Source organism: Ambystoma mexicanum, chromosome 8, assembly GCF_040938575.1.
Source record: "Ambystoma mexicanum isolate Mex_15411 chromosome 8, UKY_AmexF1_1, whole genome shotgun sequence".
In the NCBI taxonomy this organism is placed as follows: Eukaryota; Metazoa; Chordata; class Amphibia; order Caudata; family Ambystomatidae; genus Ambystoma; species Ambystoma mexicanum.
In genome coordinates, this window is record NC_090929.1 from 1,059,316,617 (window position 1) to 1,059,331,431 (window position 14,815).

The 14,815-nt window shown below is 51.3% G+C and overlaps 1 protein-coding gene across 1 annotated transcript in view; it reads left to right on the plus strand.

The window, feature by feature from the left end:
- Positions 1–2,168: 2,168 nt before the first annotated feature.
- Positions 2,169–14,815, plus strand: part of RET (ret proto-oncogene) — a 301,960-nt gene continuing 289,313 nt past the window's right edge. The window contains exon 1 of the mRNA XM_069611035.1: positions 2,169–3,032. Within this exon, the coding sequence (XP_069467136.1) occupies positions 2,831–3,032 (202 nt within the window). The 5' untranslated portion in view covers positions 2,169–2,830. The remainder of the gene's footprint in view (positions 3,033–14,815) is intronic.

Genomic DNA, 14,815 nt, shown 5'->3' on the forward strand with positions numbered 1-14,815 from the left:
CCATACAAAGGTTATGGGAGTGGCTGATCTGGCAGTCTGATACCAGAGAAGGTCCTTTCTCACTACAACGCAAACAGAAGTGATCCATAGGAAGGTTTTGAGAGTGACTGACCTGGCAGAAGGATACTAGAGGCTCTCAAGGCAGAAATGTGTGTTAACATATGGCACAAGGTTTTCCTTGTGGAGGTGTTCACATCTATAAAATGGGTAGGATATGCGTAAGAAGACATTGTGAGTATAGGTGCATGAAGATAAGGACTAAAGTAGGCTGGGCCATTGGGGGCAGCGGAGAGGCAACCTCCACAGCATGGCGGAGTTACAGGGCGGTTCTAGCCGGGGAGGAGTTTTCACTGCGGTTCCAACCAAAAGCGGTACCCAATGGCCACAGGTTTGGGGTTTGACGGGCACTGAGCCCCTCACGGACAGTTGAGATTCCTCGTCAACTGAATGTAGTGGTCCCAGGTTTATTCGGTCCAGGCTGGGCGCGGGAGCTACTGCCTGGCACTTTGCAACCAGAGGCGGACATCCGCTATGTAAAAAACGGAAGTGACACAGGTCACCCGAGGACAATAAAATACTGGTGAAAGCCAGGGAATTGAAAAGGGTCACATAAGAGGTGCTGTAGGCCATTACGATAAAGGAGGCTGGAACTGCCCCATTTTGTCTGTTGACTCCAATAAAAATGTGATCTGTTTGTTCCAAAAATATAATTGTCCCTGTGGTCTATTTTGTACGTGCATATTACCTTTGGGTCTGGGGCAGGTGGCCAAAGTAGGGGGTTGCCCCGCCACGTTAAAGCAGCACAGAATTTCTCATGAATCAATGCCCACAAGTGAAAAATATGGCGTAAGCCTGTGCAGTCCTTATAGTAAGCTAAAACAATTGCCTTTGTCAATGCCTCTTCCATACTGGTGTGACACAACTGTTTTCCTTATAGTGTGTCATGATGCTTTTATAATTTGCGAGCGGCCGCTGCGCTTATATTATGTCACCAGTACCTTTTTCTGAGAAACTGGTGCATTGTGTCCCCACCCAGTTTAACAAGACGCAGTTCACTGGCTTATTCTTTGAGCCCAGCCTTGCCTGTACGGCCTCGCTACCCTGTAGAGAGCAAAGCTCACTCCACCAAAGGTCTTCCAGGCGGTAAGGGCCTCCTGGCCAACCGGGTCTTTTCAGTACCTACTCGCGCACGCAGGCTCTTCATGGCCACCTATATTACTCTGTCAGTTCGCTACTCTGGTCCCACACTTTCTGCTCCATGGATTCATCGCCACGGGTCAAGTCCTAAAAATTAAAGTGCGGGGACTCATCAATAAACACAATGGGATGCGACGTCACCAGAAATTAACATATCAAGGTGAAATATTCACATTTCACTAAATTGGCTTTGCATAACCACCCAAATTGCACAGAACGAATGGCATTTGCCTTTCATAAAATCAACCCACACACAGAACAAAGAGAGGATATTTTCTTCAAATAGTGTTTTTGAAAACGTTAAAAGGTGTGCGTGTTTTAAACTCTCAGAACCAATACAAATGTTTTCCCTGGAACTTGCAGTACCGAAATGAGACATTTCACCTTTAGTTTATTTTCATCAGGTTATATAGCAGTGGTGAAGTGTCCGGCTTGCAAATCTGATGACTGTGGGTCGATCCCTGAGGTCGACTTTAATTCATAATTTCCAAGAGGACATTCAATGTTCTCATTTTAGCTGGGGGGACTGAGTACACCCTCTGAAAGAAGTGGGTGGACTCCGTCCACTCACGTGTACCCTCGACTTGAGCCCTGGTCGTCGCTATCTACGTCATCGAGCCATGTGCGGCGCAAAGCAAGTATTCGGGCGCAATGATGACAGGGGCAACCTCCGCCTCTATCAGTGCAACAGAGCGTTGGCAGCAGGGCGCTCTGCAGAGCCTGGCCCTTCTCTCTGCATCCTGGCAGAGCCGTACATGTTCCTTCGGCCACGGTTCAGCAGACCTCAACATCAGTACGGTTCCACTTGCACGCTGTTCCATTTCTCCTCCTCCCCCTCCTGCTCCCCCGCTCCTTCTCCAGTCCTCTTTGCTCCTGGCTGCAGTTTATTAATTAAACTGGGTGTAGCTGAGTGCCCATTTGCAGCTCTGGGGCGGGGTGTGGGTGGGGAGAGAGGAGGGGGTGTGGGGAGTGGTATCACAGACCCAGCACAGGAGGGGAGGAAGAGTCCGGTGGGCACTGGCCAGACTCAGTAGGACGGCTGCAGCGCGCCACTGGAGGGACCCAGGCACCTTAGCCACCAGGAGCAAGCAGAGCCCTCGGCACCTCGCCAGCTCAGAGGGACCAGCGCTAGCCAGTGCGTTATCCGTGCGCAGCACCTGCTTCCAAGCATCACCGCCGGCCTCGCATCACTCCGGGGAAGCCGTAGAAGGGGAAACTTGTTTCTGGAGAGCGCCTAGGCTAGGAGGGATAAGACCAGCTTACATTCTGCGCCCACTCTTAAAGTAGATCCTCATTTTGCTCGTTTTTGATTCCAGGTAAACAGCCAGAACATGGCATAAAATGGCATAAGAACACAACATCCTTGTTTCTCCTGTTGGATGTCCCAGGCGTGAGTCCAACCGCCAGTTCGCTGTGTCAGGTCCGGAGCCCAAGGAGGCAGGTCACAGCCCCATCACCCTCCCGAAGACGCCTGGCAGGTGTGGCCGGACCCCATAGCGACTCGTCCTAGACACACCTTGCCCGGAAGCGGCAGCCGTGGACAGAGAGGGCCATAGTCTCGGAGGAGAGCACAGCACATCCGATGTGAGCAGGTTCACGGCTCCACCCCGGCACCCTGCAGGGGACGCGGCTCATGCAGACGCACTGCCTGCCACACCATGGGGCCGCATCCCGGTTGAGGAGCGCACACGCGGAGCAAGAGATGGCGCGCAGCCTCAGCCTTCCCGTGAGAGAACCCTGCCATGACTTGAAGGCAGCGGGCCAGGGGGGAGTGGGCACTGCCGGGATGCCTTCCGCAAGGTGGACGCTCATGGCCTTGCTGCTCGTCTTTCAAGGTGAGTGTCTGCGTTTCCCTTCGGCCGGCCTTTGAGCCGTGCCCGGTTGTGTGTGGTGTACTTGTGTAGCGCTACGTGCGAATCGAAGCACTGCTTTGGAAAGTGTTCTAGCAACTTAAAAAGCCAACATACTCTATCACCACCGTTGACACACATGAAATAGTAGTGTAGTTCACAGCACACTTGCTGTCAGAGGTTTCGCTTTTCCGTGGCTTTGTGGGTAACCGGTGTCACTCTTGCCCTGTTTATTGAAACCATCACGGAGGCACGCGACCACCTCCTCTCCGTCTTTTATTGGCAACCCCATCATATGAGCTCGAATCTGCTTTTTCACTTAGACCACGTTTTGGAAGAACCCTGCTGTTGGGAATAATGTGCGGGCTTGGGTTGAGAAGGCTCGCGATGTTACATTGGCGCCCGGCTTCGGGGAACTTTGTGACCCAGATACAATCGATACAATAGCTGCCAACCATCCCCCCCGCCCCTGTTCCCTCGCCGGCCAATATTGAGAGTGCTTAAATCGGCCCCTTTGTCCCCAGAATGGACACATTAAAACCGGGCATAATAAATAAATAAATAACAAGGTGTGTGCCTTTCCCTTCGTCGTGAATTAATAGCGCATAGAGGAACAGAGTGCGGGGTATATTTTCATTTTTTCCGTATATAATGCACTTCGCTTTTTACCAAAATTAAAAAGAGCGCAAGGTGCGATGTCATTGGCTGAAGCCTCGGGGTGGAGTCCCGCGCAACTGGCCGCTTCTCAGTGTAAACACGCGGGGCTCTTTCTCTTATCGCCATCTGCCCGTGTTTGCTGAAAAGGTATGAGACGGCAGGTGAACACACCGGGCTCGTTATTTATATCTGGGGGACGGACACTACTCCCGCTCCATCCGTTCCAGGCTTTATGCGAGTGCGTGACCTTATGCAAAGCGGCCATGCACGCAGCACGGTACCCAGGGACCCGCAGGCGGCGCCCGAAAGGGCGATAACTGTTCGCAGTCGATGGTCGTGTCCGCTCCGTGACTGACAACCCTCCCGCCTTTTCGCACAATACCCAAGTATTCCAGTGGCCCCCCTATTATGCCTGTCATGTGTAATCTGTCATTTGTTTTTACAAACCACAAAAGGGGCCACGGATGCGGGGTCTCCTATCAGATCCCCACCCCACACAACCTTCCTCAAACTAAAATAATGATGTTTATTTAAAGCACTTCCGCGCCTCAAATGGCAGCAAAATAGCCCACTGGGTTATCCACCCGCTAGAGGGATCTTTAAGGACCGTCGGTTTGAGTGCCAGCAGGGAGCACTCCCCCTTTCATCTTAAGTCATCACAGCGATTTTCAGCCGACAATGCGCTCTGCCATAGGATGTTATGCAAGTGGGCTATATTCGCACACTTCCCTGGACTCTGTCCTGCTCTGCCATTGCTTGTCTTAAGTTGCACCCCCTTCGTTTACGTTTCCACAATTTTCCACGATGTTGTAGAATAAAGGATGGGCACCTTTTTATTCTGAAAAACACCCCCTGCATTTCACTTTCTGACATGTGCCATTTTTCGAGACGTGTAAGCTGTATATGCAGTTGTTCTGCAGCAAACAGGTTTTTACAGACCATGCCGATGAGAAACAGCACAGCCGCACCATGTGTTGCTGAGATCTGTGTTGGCAGAAGTGAGACGGGAGGAAGAGCGCGTGTAAACTTTAAATGCACATCTCACCCTAGTAAAGTGTGACCAACACACCAGATTATTCCTCCCGTGTAAATACCGCTATTCACGATATTTTGGGAAATGCATCGAATTCAAAGTGGTGCATGTTTTGGACGTCCAGAACTGAATGGAGCATGCCTGTGTCATTAATACCAGCTGGTTACACAGGCATGGGATCTACTTTCTTTTTAGAATTGAAGATATGGACACTGTGTGGGCTGTCGGTGGCCTTGAAGAGCTGTGGGCAGCATTAAAAAAAGAAGACCTCTGATTTACAATCGTGTTTTTCAATGCGGAAAAACGCTTGGTAAATCAGTCCCCTGGCCTCTACTGTGATCACCACTTGGGAAGACTGATATTGTGTGCAGTTCTAGGAGGTCCCATCGGGAGTATCGTTTGCAGTTCTGAAAAACACCTAGCATATTATGGCCGTTTCTGGGGGTCTCATCTGGAGTACCGTGTCCACAATACTGGAAGTCTAGAGTACTGTGTCCAGTCCTGGAGGCCCCTTCTGGTGTATTGTTTCTGGTTTTGGTGTGCGGTGTCCATTTATGTGTCTCGTATCTACCATACCGTGCCTAGTTCTGGAGTTCCCATCTGGCATATTGTGTCGGGTTCTGAGGACCCATCTGGCATACTGTGTCTAGTTCTGGAGTCCGTCTGGCATTTTGTGTCGGGTTCTGGAGTCCTCGTCTGGCATACTATGTCTAGTTTGAAATCCCCATCTGGCATACGGTGTCTAACTAGTTCTGGGGTCCCCGTCTGGCATACCGTGTCTAGTTCTGGGGTCCCCAACTGGCATATTGTGTTAGGGTTCTGGGGTCCCCATCTGGCATACTGTGTCTAGTTCTGAAATCCCCATCTGGCATACTGTATCTACCTACTTTTGGGGTCCAAGTCTGGAATGCTGTGCCCACTTCTGGGGTCCTTGTCTGGCATATTGTGTCCAGTTCTGGAGTCCCCATCTGGCATGCTGTGTCTAGTTCTGGAGTCCCCATTTGGCATATTTTTTCGGGTTCTGGAGTAAGGTGTAATTTTCGGGAGGTAGCGTGCTGGGAGGGGGGTGGTATCATCTATAGCTTCAAGCCCAGTTCCGGAGACTCCATTTGGAGTATTACATTTAGCCCTAGAGTACTGTTTCCATTTCTGGGGCTCTTATCTATAGTATAGTCTCCAATTTAGGTGGTTTTAAGTGGAATAATGTGCTCATTTCTACGGTTATATCCAGAGCAGTGTGTGTAATTCTGGTGGTCTCATGTGGATCACTCTGCCAGTTTAAGGGTCTCTTATGTATGGAGTCGTGCTTCCTTCTCTGGTGTTCTCTTTTTGAGTACAGTGTCCAATACCGGAGGTCTGATTTGGAATAGTGTATCCAATTCTGAGAATCTCTTTTGGAATAATGTGTCCATCTCTGGAGACCCCTTCTAGAGTCTTGTGCCCAGTTCCGGAGTGCTATTTCCAATTCTGGGGGTCTTATCGAGGGTATTGCTTCAGTTCCGGTTGCCCTATCTGGAGTATTTTGTCCAGTTGTGGAATAATGGCTCACGTTCTGTTGATCTGATCCAAACGATTGAGTGAATTTGCAGTATTGTGTTTATCCCTAGAGTACTGTTTCAATTTGGGGGGATGTGGGAGCTCTCATTTGTACCACCATGTTCAGTTCTGTGGAGTTCATCTCGAAAAATGTGTCAGGTTCTAGGCATCTCATTCAGTGTATTGTGTATAATTCCGCAGGTCTTGTGGAGCACTTTGCCTAATTCCTGGCTCTCTTAAGCCATTGAGTTTCCATTTTTGGGGGTCTCCTCTAGTTTCAGAGTCCAATTCTGGTGGTCTTCTCTGGAGTATCGTATTTTGTCTAGTTCTGGTGGTGCCATCTGGAGTATTTTGCCAAGTTCTAGATTAGTGTTTCAATTTCTGCGGGACACACCCAGAGTATTGTGTCCAGATGGAGTGACCTTATCATGAGAATTATGTGCAGTCAGAGTACTGTTCACATTTCTTGGGTCTCATGTAGAGCAATTTGTGCACTTTTGAGTGTCTGAACTTGAATAAAGTGTCCAGCTCTGGGGTTTAATGTGGATGATTTTGTTAAATTCCGGGGGTCTCATTTGGAGTATTGGTTAAACTATGTCAGTGGGATCTATACTGCACTCTGCTGCAATGTGCATGGTCTCCAGGTGCTCCTGGAATAATGTGTCCCCTTCTAGGGGTCTCACCTGGAGTATTGGGTTACACTATGTCAGTGGGATCTATACTGCACTCTGCTGCAATGTGCATGGTCTCCAGGTGCTCCTGGAATAATGTGTCCCCTTCTAGGGGTCTCACCTGGAGTATTGGGATACACTATGTCAGTGGGATCTATACTGCACTCTGCTGCAATGTGCATGGTCTCCAGGTGCTCCTGGAATAATGTGTCCCCTTCTAGGGGTCTCACCTGGAGTATTGGGTTACACTATGTCAGTGGGATCTATACTGCACTCTGCTGCAATGTGCATGGTCTCCAGGTGCTCCTGGAATAATGCGTCCCCTCCAGGGGTCTCACCTGGAGTATTGGGTTACACTATGTCAGTGGGATCTATACTGCACTCAGCTGCAATGTGCATGGTCTCCAGGTGCTCCTTTAATAATGTGTCCCCTTCTAGGGGTCTCGCCTGGAGTATTGGGATACACTATGTCAGTGGGATCTATACTGCACTCTGCTGCAATGTGCATGGTCTCCAGGTGCTCCTGGAATAATGTGTCCCCTTCTAGGGGTCTCACCTGGAGTATTGGGTTACACTATGTCAGTGGGATCTATACTGCACTCTGCTGCAATGTGCATGGTCTCCAGGTGCTCCTGGAATAATGTGTCCCCTTCTAGGGGTCTCGCCTGGAGTATTGGGATACACTATGTCAGTGGGATCTATACTGCACTCTGCTGCAATGTGCATGGTCTCCAGCTGCTCCTGGAATAATGTGTCCCCTTCTAGGGGTCTCACCTGGAGTCTTGGGTTACACTATGTCAGTGGGATCTATACTGCACTCTGCTGCAATGTGCATGGTCTCCAGGTGCTCCTGGAATAATGTGTCCCCTTCTAGGGGTCTCGCCTGGAGTATTGGGATACACTATGTCAGTGGGATCTATACTGCACTCTGCTGCAATGTGCATGGTCTCCAGGTGCTCCTGGAATAATGTGTCCCCTTCTAGGGGTCTCGCCTGGAGTATTGGGATACACTATGTCAGTGGGATCTATACTGCACTCTGCTGCAATGTGCATGGTCTCCAGGTGCTCCTGGAATAATGTGTCCCCTTCTAGGGGTCTCACCTGGAGTATTGGGATACACTATGTCAGTGGGATCTATACTGCACTCTGCTGCAATGTGCATGGTCTCCAGGTGCTCCTGGAATAATGTGTCCCCTTCTAGGGGTCTCACCTGGAGTATTGGGTTACACTATGTCAGTGGGATCTATACTGCACTCTGCTGCAATGTGCATGGTCTCCAGGTGCTCCTGGAATAATGTGTCCCCTTCTAGGGGTCTCACCTGGAGTATTGGGTTACACGATGTCAGTGGGATCTATACTGCACTCTGCTGCAATGTGCATGGTCTCCAGGTGCTCCTGGAATAATGTGTCCCCTTCTAGGGGTCTCACCTGGAGTATTGGGTTACACGATGTCAGTGGGATCTATACTGCACTCTGCTGCAATGTGCATGGTCTCCAGGTGCTCCTGGAATAATGTGTCCCCTTCTAGGGGTCTCACCTGGAGTATTGGGTTACACTATGTCAGTGGGATCTATACTGCACTCTGCTGCAATGTGCATGGTCTCCAGGTGCTCCTGGAATAATGTGTCCCCTTCTAGGGGTCTCACCTGGAGTATTGGGTTACACTATGTCAGTGGGATCTATACTGCACTCTGCTGCAATGTGCATGGTCTCCAGGTGCTCCTGGAATAATGTGTCCCCTTCTAGGGGTCTCACCTGGAGTATTGGGTTACACTATGTCAGTGGGATCTATACTGCACTCTGCTGCAATGTGCATGGTCTCCAGGTGCTCCTGGAATAATGTGTCCCCTTCTAGGGGTCTCACCTGGAGTATTGGGTTACACTATGTCAGTGGGATCTATACTGCACTCTGCTGCAATGTGCATGGTCTCCAGGTGCTCCTGGAATAATGTGTCCCCTTCTAGGGGTCTCACCTGGAGTATTGGGTTACACTATGTCAGTGGGATCTATACTGCACTCTGCTGCAATGTGCATGGTCTCCAGGTGCTCCTGGAATAATGTGTCCCCTTCTAGGGGTCTCACCTGGAGTATTGGGTTACACTATGTCAGTGGGATCTATACTGCACTCTGTTGCAATGTGCATGGTCTCCAGGTGCTCCTGGAATAATGCGTCCCCTCCAGGGGTCTCACCTGGAGTATTGGGTTACACTATGTCAGTCGGATCTATACTGCACTCTGCTGCAATGTGCATGGTCTCCAGGTGCTACTGGAATAATGTGTCCCCTTCTAGGGGTCTCACCTGGAGTATTGTGTCCGGTTCGAATGGGTACGTCCCCAAAATAATAGTCATTTAAGAGGCAGTCCACAGGTAGGATAATAACACGTTGCAACGTTTGCCAAACACCCCTTATTGAGATGAAATTCAAAGATGTCCATGCGTTCAGTCTGAAGGTGGGAGTAGGGAGGAGGAAGGGAGATTTAGGGCCAGATCCATGGAATGTTTTGCACGGTTCAAAGTGACTTTGCACGGCCAACACAAACCCTGATTCATGGAACTATGCAAAGTGTATTTTTGCAGTGCAAAGTCATTTTTGCAGTGCAAAATGACTTTGCACTGACTTTGCACTGTAAAAATACACTTTGCACGGTTCCATGAATCAGGATTTGTGTCGGCCGTGCAAAGTCACTTCTCAGCCGTGCAAAGTCACTTTGAACCGTGCAAAACAGTCCATTAATCAGGCCGGAAATGAGAGAGTAGATCGGTGCGAGCTCCATGAAAGGTGTGCGGTTACTATGATGTAATGTAAAGTAGATCTATATAGCACAACTGGGGCCAGATTACAGGAAATGTGCACCCGGGCAAGTGCAACGTGGCATGGTATTAGCACTAAGGCCACATTTGCCCTATTTCTAAAAACGCTTGGCTATTTTAGAAAACCATTGCACCATGAGCAGTGCAGCTTGGCACGTTATAAGCGCCAAGGCAAAAATTGCCCTTGTGCAAAAAAGATACATTTTCACTGCATTTTTACACGTGGGCAAAGTTTCCACTCCTGCTAATACGGAATGCTATTAGCACTAGGGCAAACTTTGCCCTGGTGCAAAAATGCAGCAAAAATGTACTTTTTTTATACCAAGACAATTTTTGCCCCAGTGCTAATACCATGCTAAACCACACCCGTCATGGAGCAATGGTTTTCTAATCTGCCCCAGTGTTTTCAGAAATAGTGCAAACTTTGCCCTAGTGCTAATACCGTGCAACTTTGCACTTACACCGGTGCAAAGTTTCTGCAGTCAGCCTCCCCATATGGCATCTTGGTGCGATGGTGAAGGATTAAGAAATGAACAGCCTATATTGAGGAAAGCCCATGGGCGTAATTTTAGGGGGGCACGGGGGTGTTTGTCCCCCCTAACTTTCATGGCACACTATTTTGTCCCCATTCATTTGAATGGGGCACCTTTTCTTCAGCGGTCATGTCCCCCCCAACATTTTCAGCAAAGTTTCTCCACTGGGCAAGCCGGCCACAAACGCAGGATGCCAAAGGGCGAGCTGCAGACCAGGTGGGGTGTGATCCACGCAGCAGGCAGGGGCATGGGCAGAGCACACCTGCGGGGCAGTTCCATCGTATATATGTATTAAGCATCATGTCATCGTCTTCCGCCCACAACCCCACACACGGCTAACAGCCTATGCATATTTCAGGGCACCCCGGCTTCCAGCGGTGCGTCGGGCGAGAAATCCCCCCGCACACCATGGCCTGGGCAAACGCTTAGCAGTTCTAGGCGAAGCAAGGCTCTGCAGACAGGCATCTGGGCAGGGCTCTCTCTCGGAAGGGTCGATATTATTTGAAGTTGCTGAAAGACGCTGCCGAGGGGCGCCTTAGAACGAGCCATGGTGCTGCGCTGCTGTTTCCCGTCAAACAAGAACCCCCACACCCTATAGACACCCAAAACGGAATCACAGTACAGGAGTCCAAAAGAAGACGTTTTTAAAAGAGATGGCGTGCCACAATCTAAAAAGCAGTCAAGGCGAGGAGCAAATCCATGTATAGCAATATGAAAGGAAATGATAACGCACGGTTGACCGAGAGTCCACATATATAAAGCACCTTGACAACCGTACACGGGTACTGGAGAAGAGGTGGACACAGCGTGGGAGCGTGCCCTGATCCTTTGCAAGCCTAACTGGGCACTGGAGAAGAGGTGGACACAGCGTGGGAGCGTGCCCTGATCCTTTGCAAGCTTACCTGGGCACTGGAGAAGAGGTGGACACAGCGTGGGAGCGTGCCCTGATCCTTTGCAAGCTTACCTGGGCACTGGAGAAGAGGTGGGAACAGCGGGGGAGCGTGCCCTGATCCTTTGCAAGCTTACCTGGGTGCTGGAGAAGAGGTGAACACAGCATGGGAGCGTGCCCTGATCCTTTGCAAGCTTACCTGGGCACTGGAGAAGAGGTGGACACAGCGGTGGAGCTTGCCCTGATCCTTTGCAAACTTACCTGGGTGCTGGAGAAGAGGTGGACACAGCGTGGGAGCGTGCCCTGATCCTTTGCAAGCTTACCTGTACACTGGAGAAGAGGTGGACACAGCGTGGGAGCGTGCCCTGATCCTTTGCAAGCTTACCTGTGCACTGGAGAAGAGGTGGACACAGCGTGGGAGCGTGCCCTGATCCTTTGCAAGCCTAACTGGGCACTGGAGAAGAGGTGGACACAGCGTGGGAGCGTGCCCTGATCCTTTGCAAGCTTACCTGGGCACTGGAGAAGAGGTGGACACAGCGTGGGAGCGTGCCCTGATCCTTTGCAAGCTTACCTGGGCACTGGAGAAGAGGTGGGAACAGCGGGGGAGCGTGCCCTGATCCTTTGCAAGCTTACCTGGGTGCTGGAGAAGAGGTGAACACAGCATGGGAGCGTGCCCTGATCCTTTGCAAGCTTACCTGGGCACTGGAGAAGAGGTGGACACAGCGGTGGAGCTTGCCCTGATCCTTTGCAAACTTACCTGGGTGCTGGAGAAGAGGTGGACACAGCGTGGGAGCGTGCCCTGATCCTTTGCAAGCTTACCTGTACACTGGAGAAGAGGTGGACACAGCGTGGGAGCGTGCCCTGATCCTTTGCAAGCTTACCTGTGCACTGGAGAAGAGGTGGACACAGCGTGGGAGCGTGCCCTGATCCTTTGCAAGCTTACCTGGGCACTGGAGAAGAGGTGGACACAGCGTGGGAGCGTGCCCTGATCCTTTGCAAGCTTACCTGGGCACTGGAGAAGAGGTGGGCACAGCGGGGGAGCGTGCCCTGATCCTTTGCAAGCTTACCTGGGTGCTGGAGAAGAGGTGAACACAGCATGGGAGCGTGCCCTGATCCTTTGCAAGCTTACGTGGGCACTGGAGAAGAGGTGGACACAGCGGTGGAGCTTGCCCTGATCCTTTGCAAACTTACCTGGGTGCTGGAGAAGAGGTGGACACAGCGTGGGCGCGTGCCCTGATCCTTTGCAAGCTTACCTGGGCGCTGGAGAAGAGGTGGACACAGTGCAGGAGCGTGCCCTGATCCTTTGCAAGCTTACCTGTGCACTGGAGAAGAGGTGGACACAGCGTGGGAGCGTGCCCTGATCCTTTGCAAGCTTACCTGGGTGCTTGAGAAGAGGTGAACACAGCATGGGAGCGTGCCCTGATCCTTTGCAAGCTTACACAGGTACTGGAGAAGAGGTGGACACAGCGTGGGAGCGTGCCCTGATCCTTTGCAAACTTACCTGGGTGCTGGAGAAGAGGTGGACACAGCGTGGGAGCGTGCCCTTATCTTTTGCAAACTTACCTGGGTGCTGGAGAATAGGTGGACACAGTGCAGGAGCGTGCTCTGATCCTTTGCAAGCTTACCTGGGCACTGGAGAAGAGGTGGACACAGCGTGGGAGCGTGCCCTGATCCTTTGCAAGCTTACCTGGGTGCTGGAGAAGAGGTGAACACAGCATGGGAGCGTGCCCTGATCCTTTGCAAGCTTACGTGGGCACTGGAGAAGAGGTGGACACAGCGGTGGAGCTTGCCCTGATCCTTTGCAAACTTACCTGGGTGCTGGAGAAGAGGTGGACACAGCGTGGGCGCGTGCCCTGATCCTTTGCAAGCTTACCTGGGCGCTGGAGAAGAGGTGGACACAGTGCAGGAGCGTGCCCTGATCCTTTGCAAGCTTACCTGTGCACTGGAGAAGAGGTGGACACAGCATGGGAGCGTGCCCTGATCCTTTGCAAGCTTACCTGGGTGCTTGAGAAGAGGTGAACACAGCATGGGAGCGTGCCCTGATCCTTTGCAAGCTTACACAGGTACTGGAGAAGAGGTGGACACAGCGTGGGAGCGTGCCCTGATCCTTTGCAAACTTACCTGGGTGCTGGAGAAGAGGTGGACACAGCGTGGGAGCGTGCCCTTATCTTTTGCAAACTTACCTGGGTGCTGGAGAATAGGTGGACACAGTGCAGGAGCGTGCTCTGATCCTTTGCAAGCTTACCTGGGCACTGGAGAAGAGGTGGACACAGCGTGGGAGCGTGCCCTGATCCTTTGCAAGCTTACACGGGTACTGGAGAAGAGGTGAACACAGCATTGGAGCATGCCTGATCTTTTGCAAACTTACCTGGGTGCTGGAGAAGAGGTGGACACAGTGCAGGAGCGTGCCCTGATCCTTTGCAAGCTTACCTGGGCACTGGAGAAGAGGTGGACACAGCGTGGGAGCGTGCCCTGATCCTTTGCAAGCTTACACGGGTACTGGAGAAGAGGTGAACACAGCGTGGGAGCGTGCCCTGATCTTTTGCAAGCTTACCTGGGTACGGGAGAAGAGGTGGACACAGCGTGGGAGCGTGCCCTGATCTTTTGCAAGCTTAACTGGGTACTGGAGAAAAGGTGAGCACAGCGTGGTAGCGTGCCCTGATCTTTTGCAAGCTTAACTGGGTACTGGAGAAGAGGTGGACACAGCGTGGGAGCATGCCCTGATCTTTTGCAAGCCTAACTAGGTACTGGGGAAGAGGTGGACACAGAGTGGGAGCTTGCCCTGATCTTTTGCAAGCTTAACTGGGTACTGGAGAAGAGGTGGACACAGCATTGGAGCATGCCCTGATCTTTTGCAAGCTTAACTGGGTTCTGGAGACGAGGAGGACACAGCATGGGAGTTTGCCCTGATCTTTTGCATGCTTATCTGGGCACTCTAGAAAAGGTGAACACAGTATGGGAGCGTGCCCTTATCTTTTGCAAGCTTAACTGGGTACTGGAGAAGAAGTGAACACAGCATGGGAGCGTGCCCTGAACTTTTGCAAGCTTAACTGGGTAGTAGAGAAGAGGTGGGCACAGTGTGGGAGCATGCCCTGCCCTGATCTTTTGCAAGCTTAACTGGGTACTGGAGAAGAAGTGAACACAGCGTGGGAGCGTGCCCTGAACTTTTGCAAGCTTAACTGGGTAGTAGAGAAGAGGTGGGCACAGTGTGGGAGCATGCCCTGCCCTGATCTTTTGCAAGTTAAACTGGGTACTGGAGAAGAGGTGGACACAGCATGGGAGCGTGCCCTGAACTTTTGCAAGCTTAACTGGGTAGTAGAGAAGAGGTGGGCACAGTGTGGGAGCATGCCCTGCCCTGATCTTTTGCAAGCTTAACTGGGTATTGGAGAAGAGGTGGACATAACATTGGAGCCTGCCCTGATCTTTTGTGAGCTTAACTGGCTACTGGAGAAGAGGAGGACACAGCATGGGAGCTTGCCCTGATCTTTTGCAAGCTTACCTGGCCACTCTAGAAGAGATGAACACAGTATGGGAGCGTGCCCTAATCTTTTGCAAGCTTACCTGGGCACTCTTGAAGAGGTGAACACAGTATGGGAGCGTGCCCCAATCTTTTGCAAGCTTACCTGGGCACTGGAGA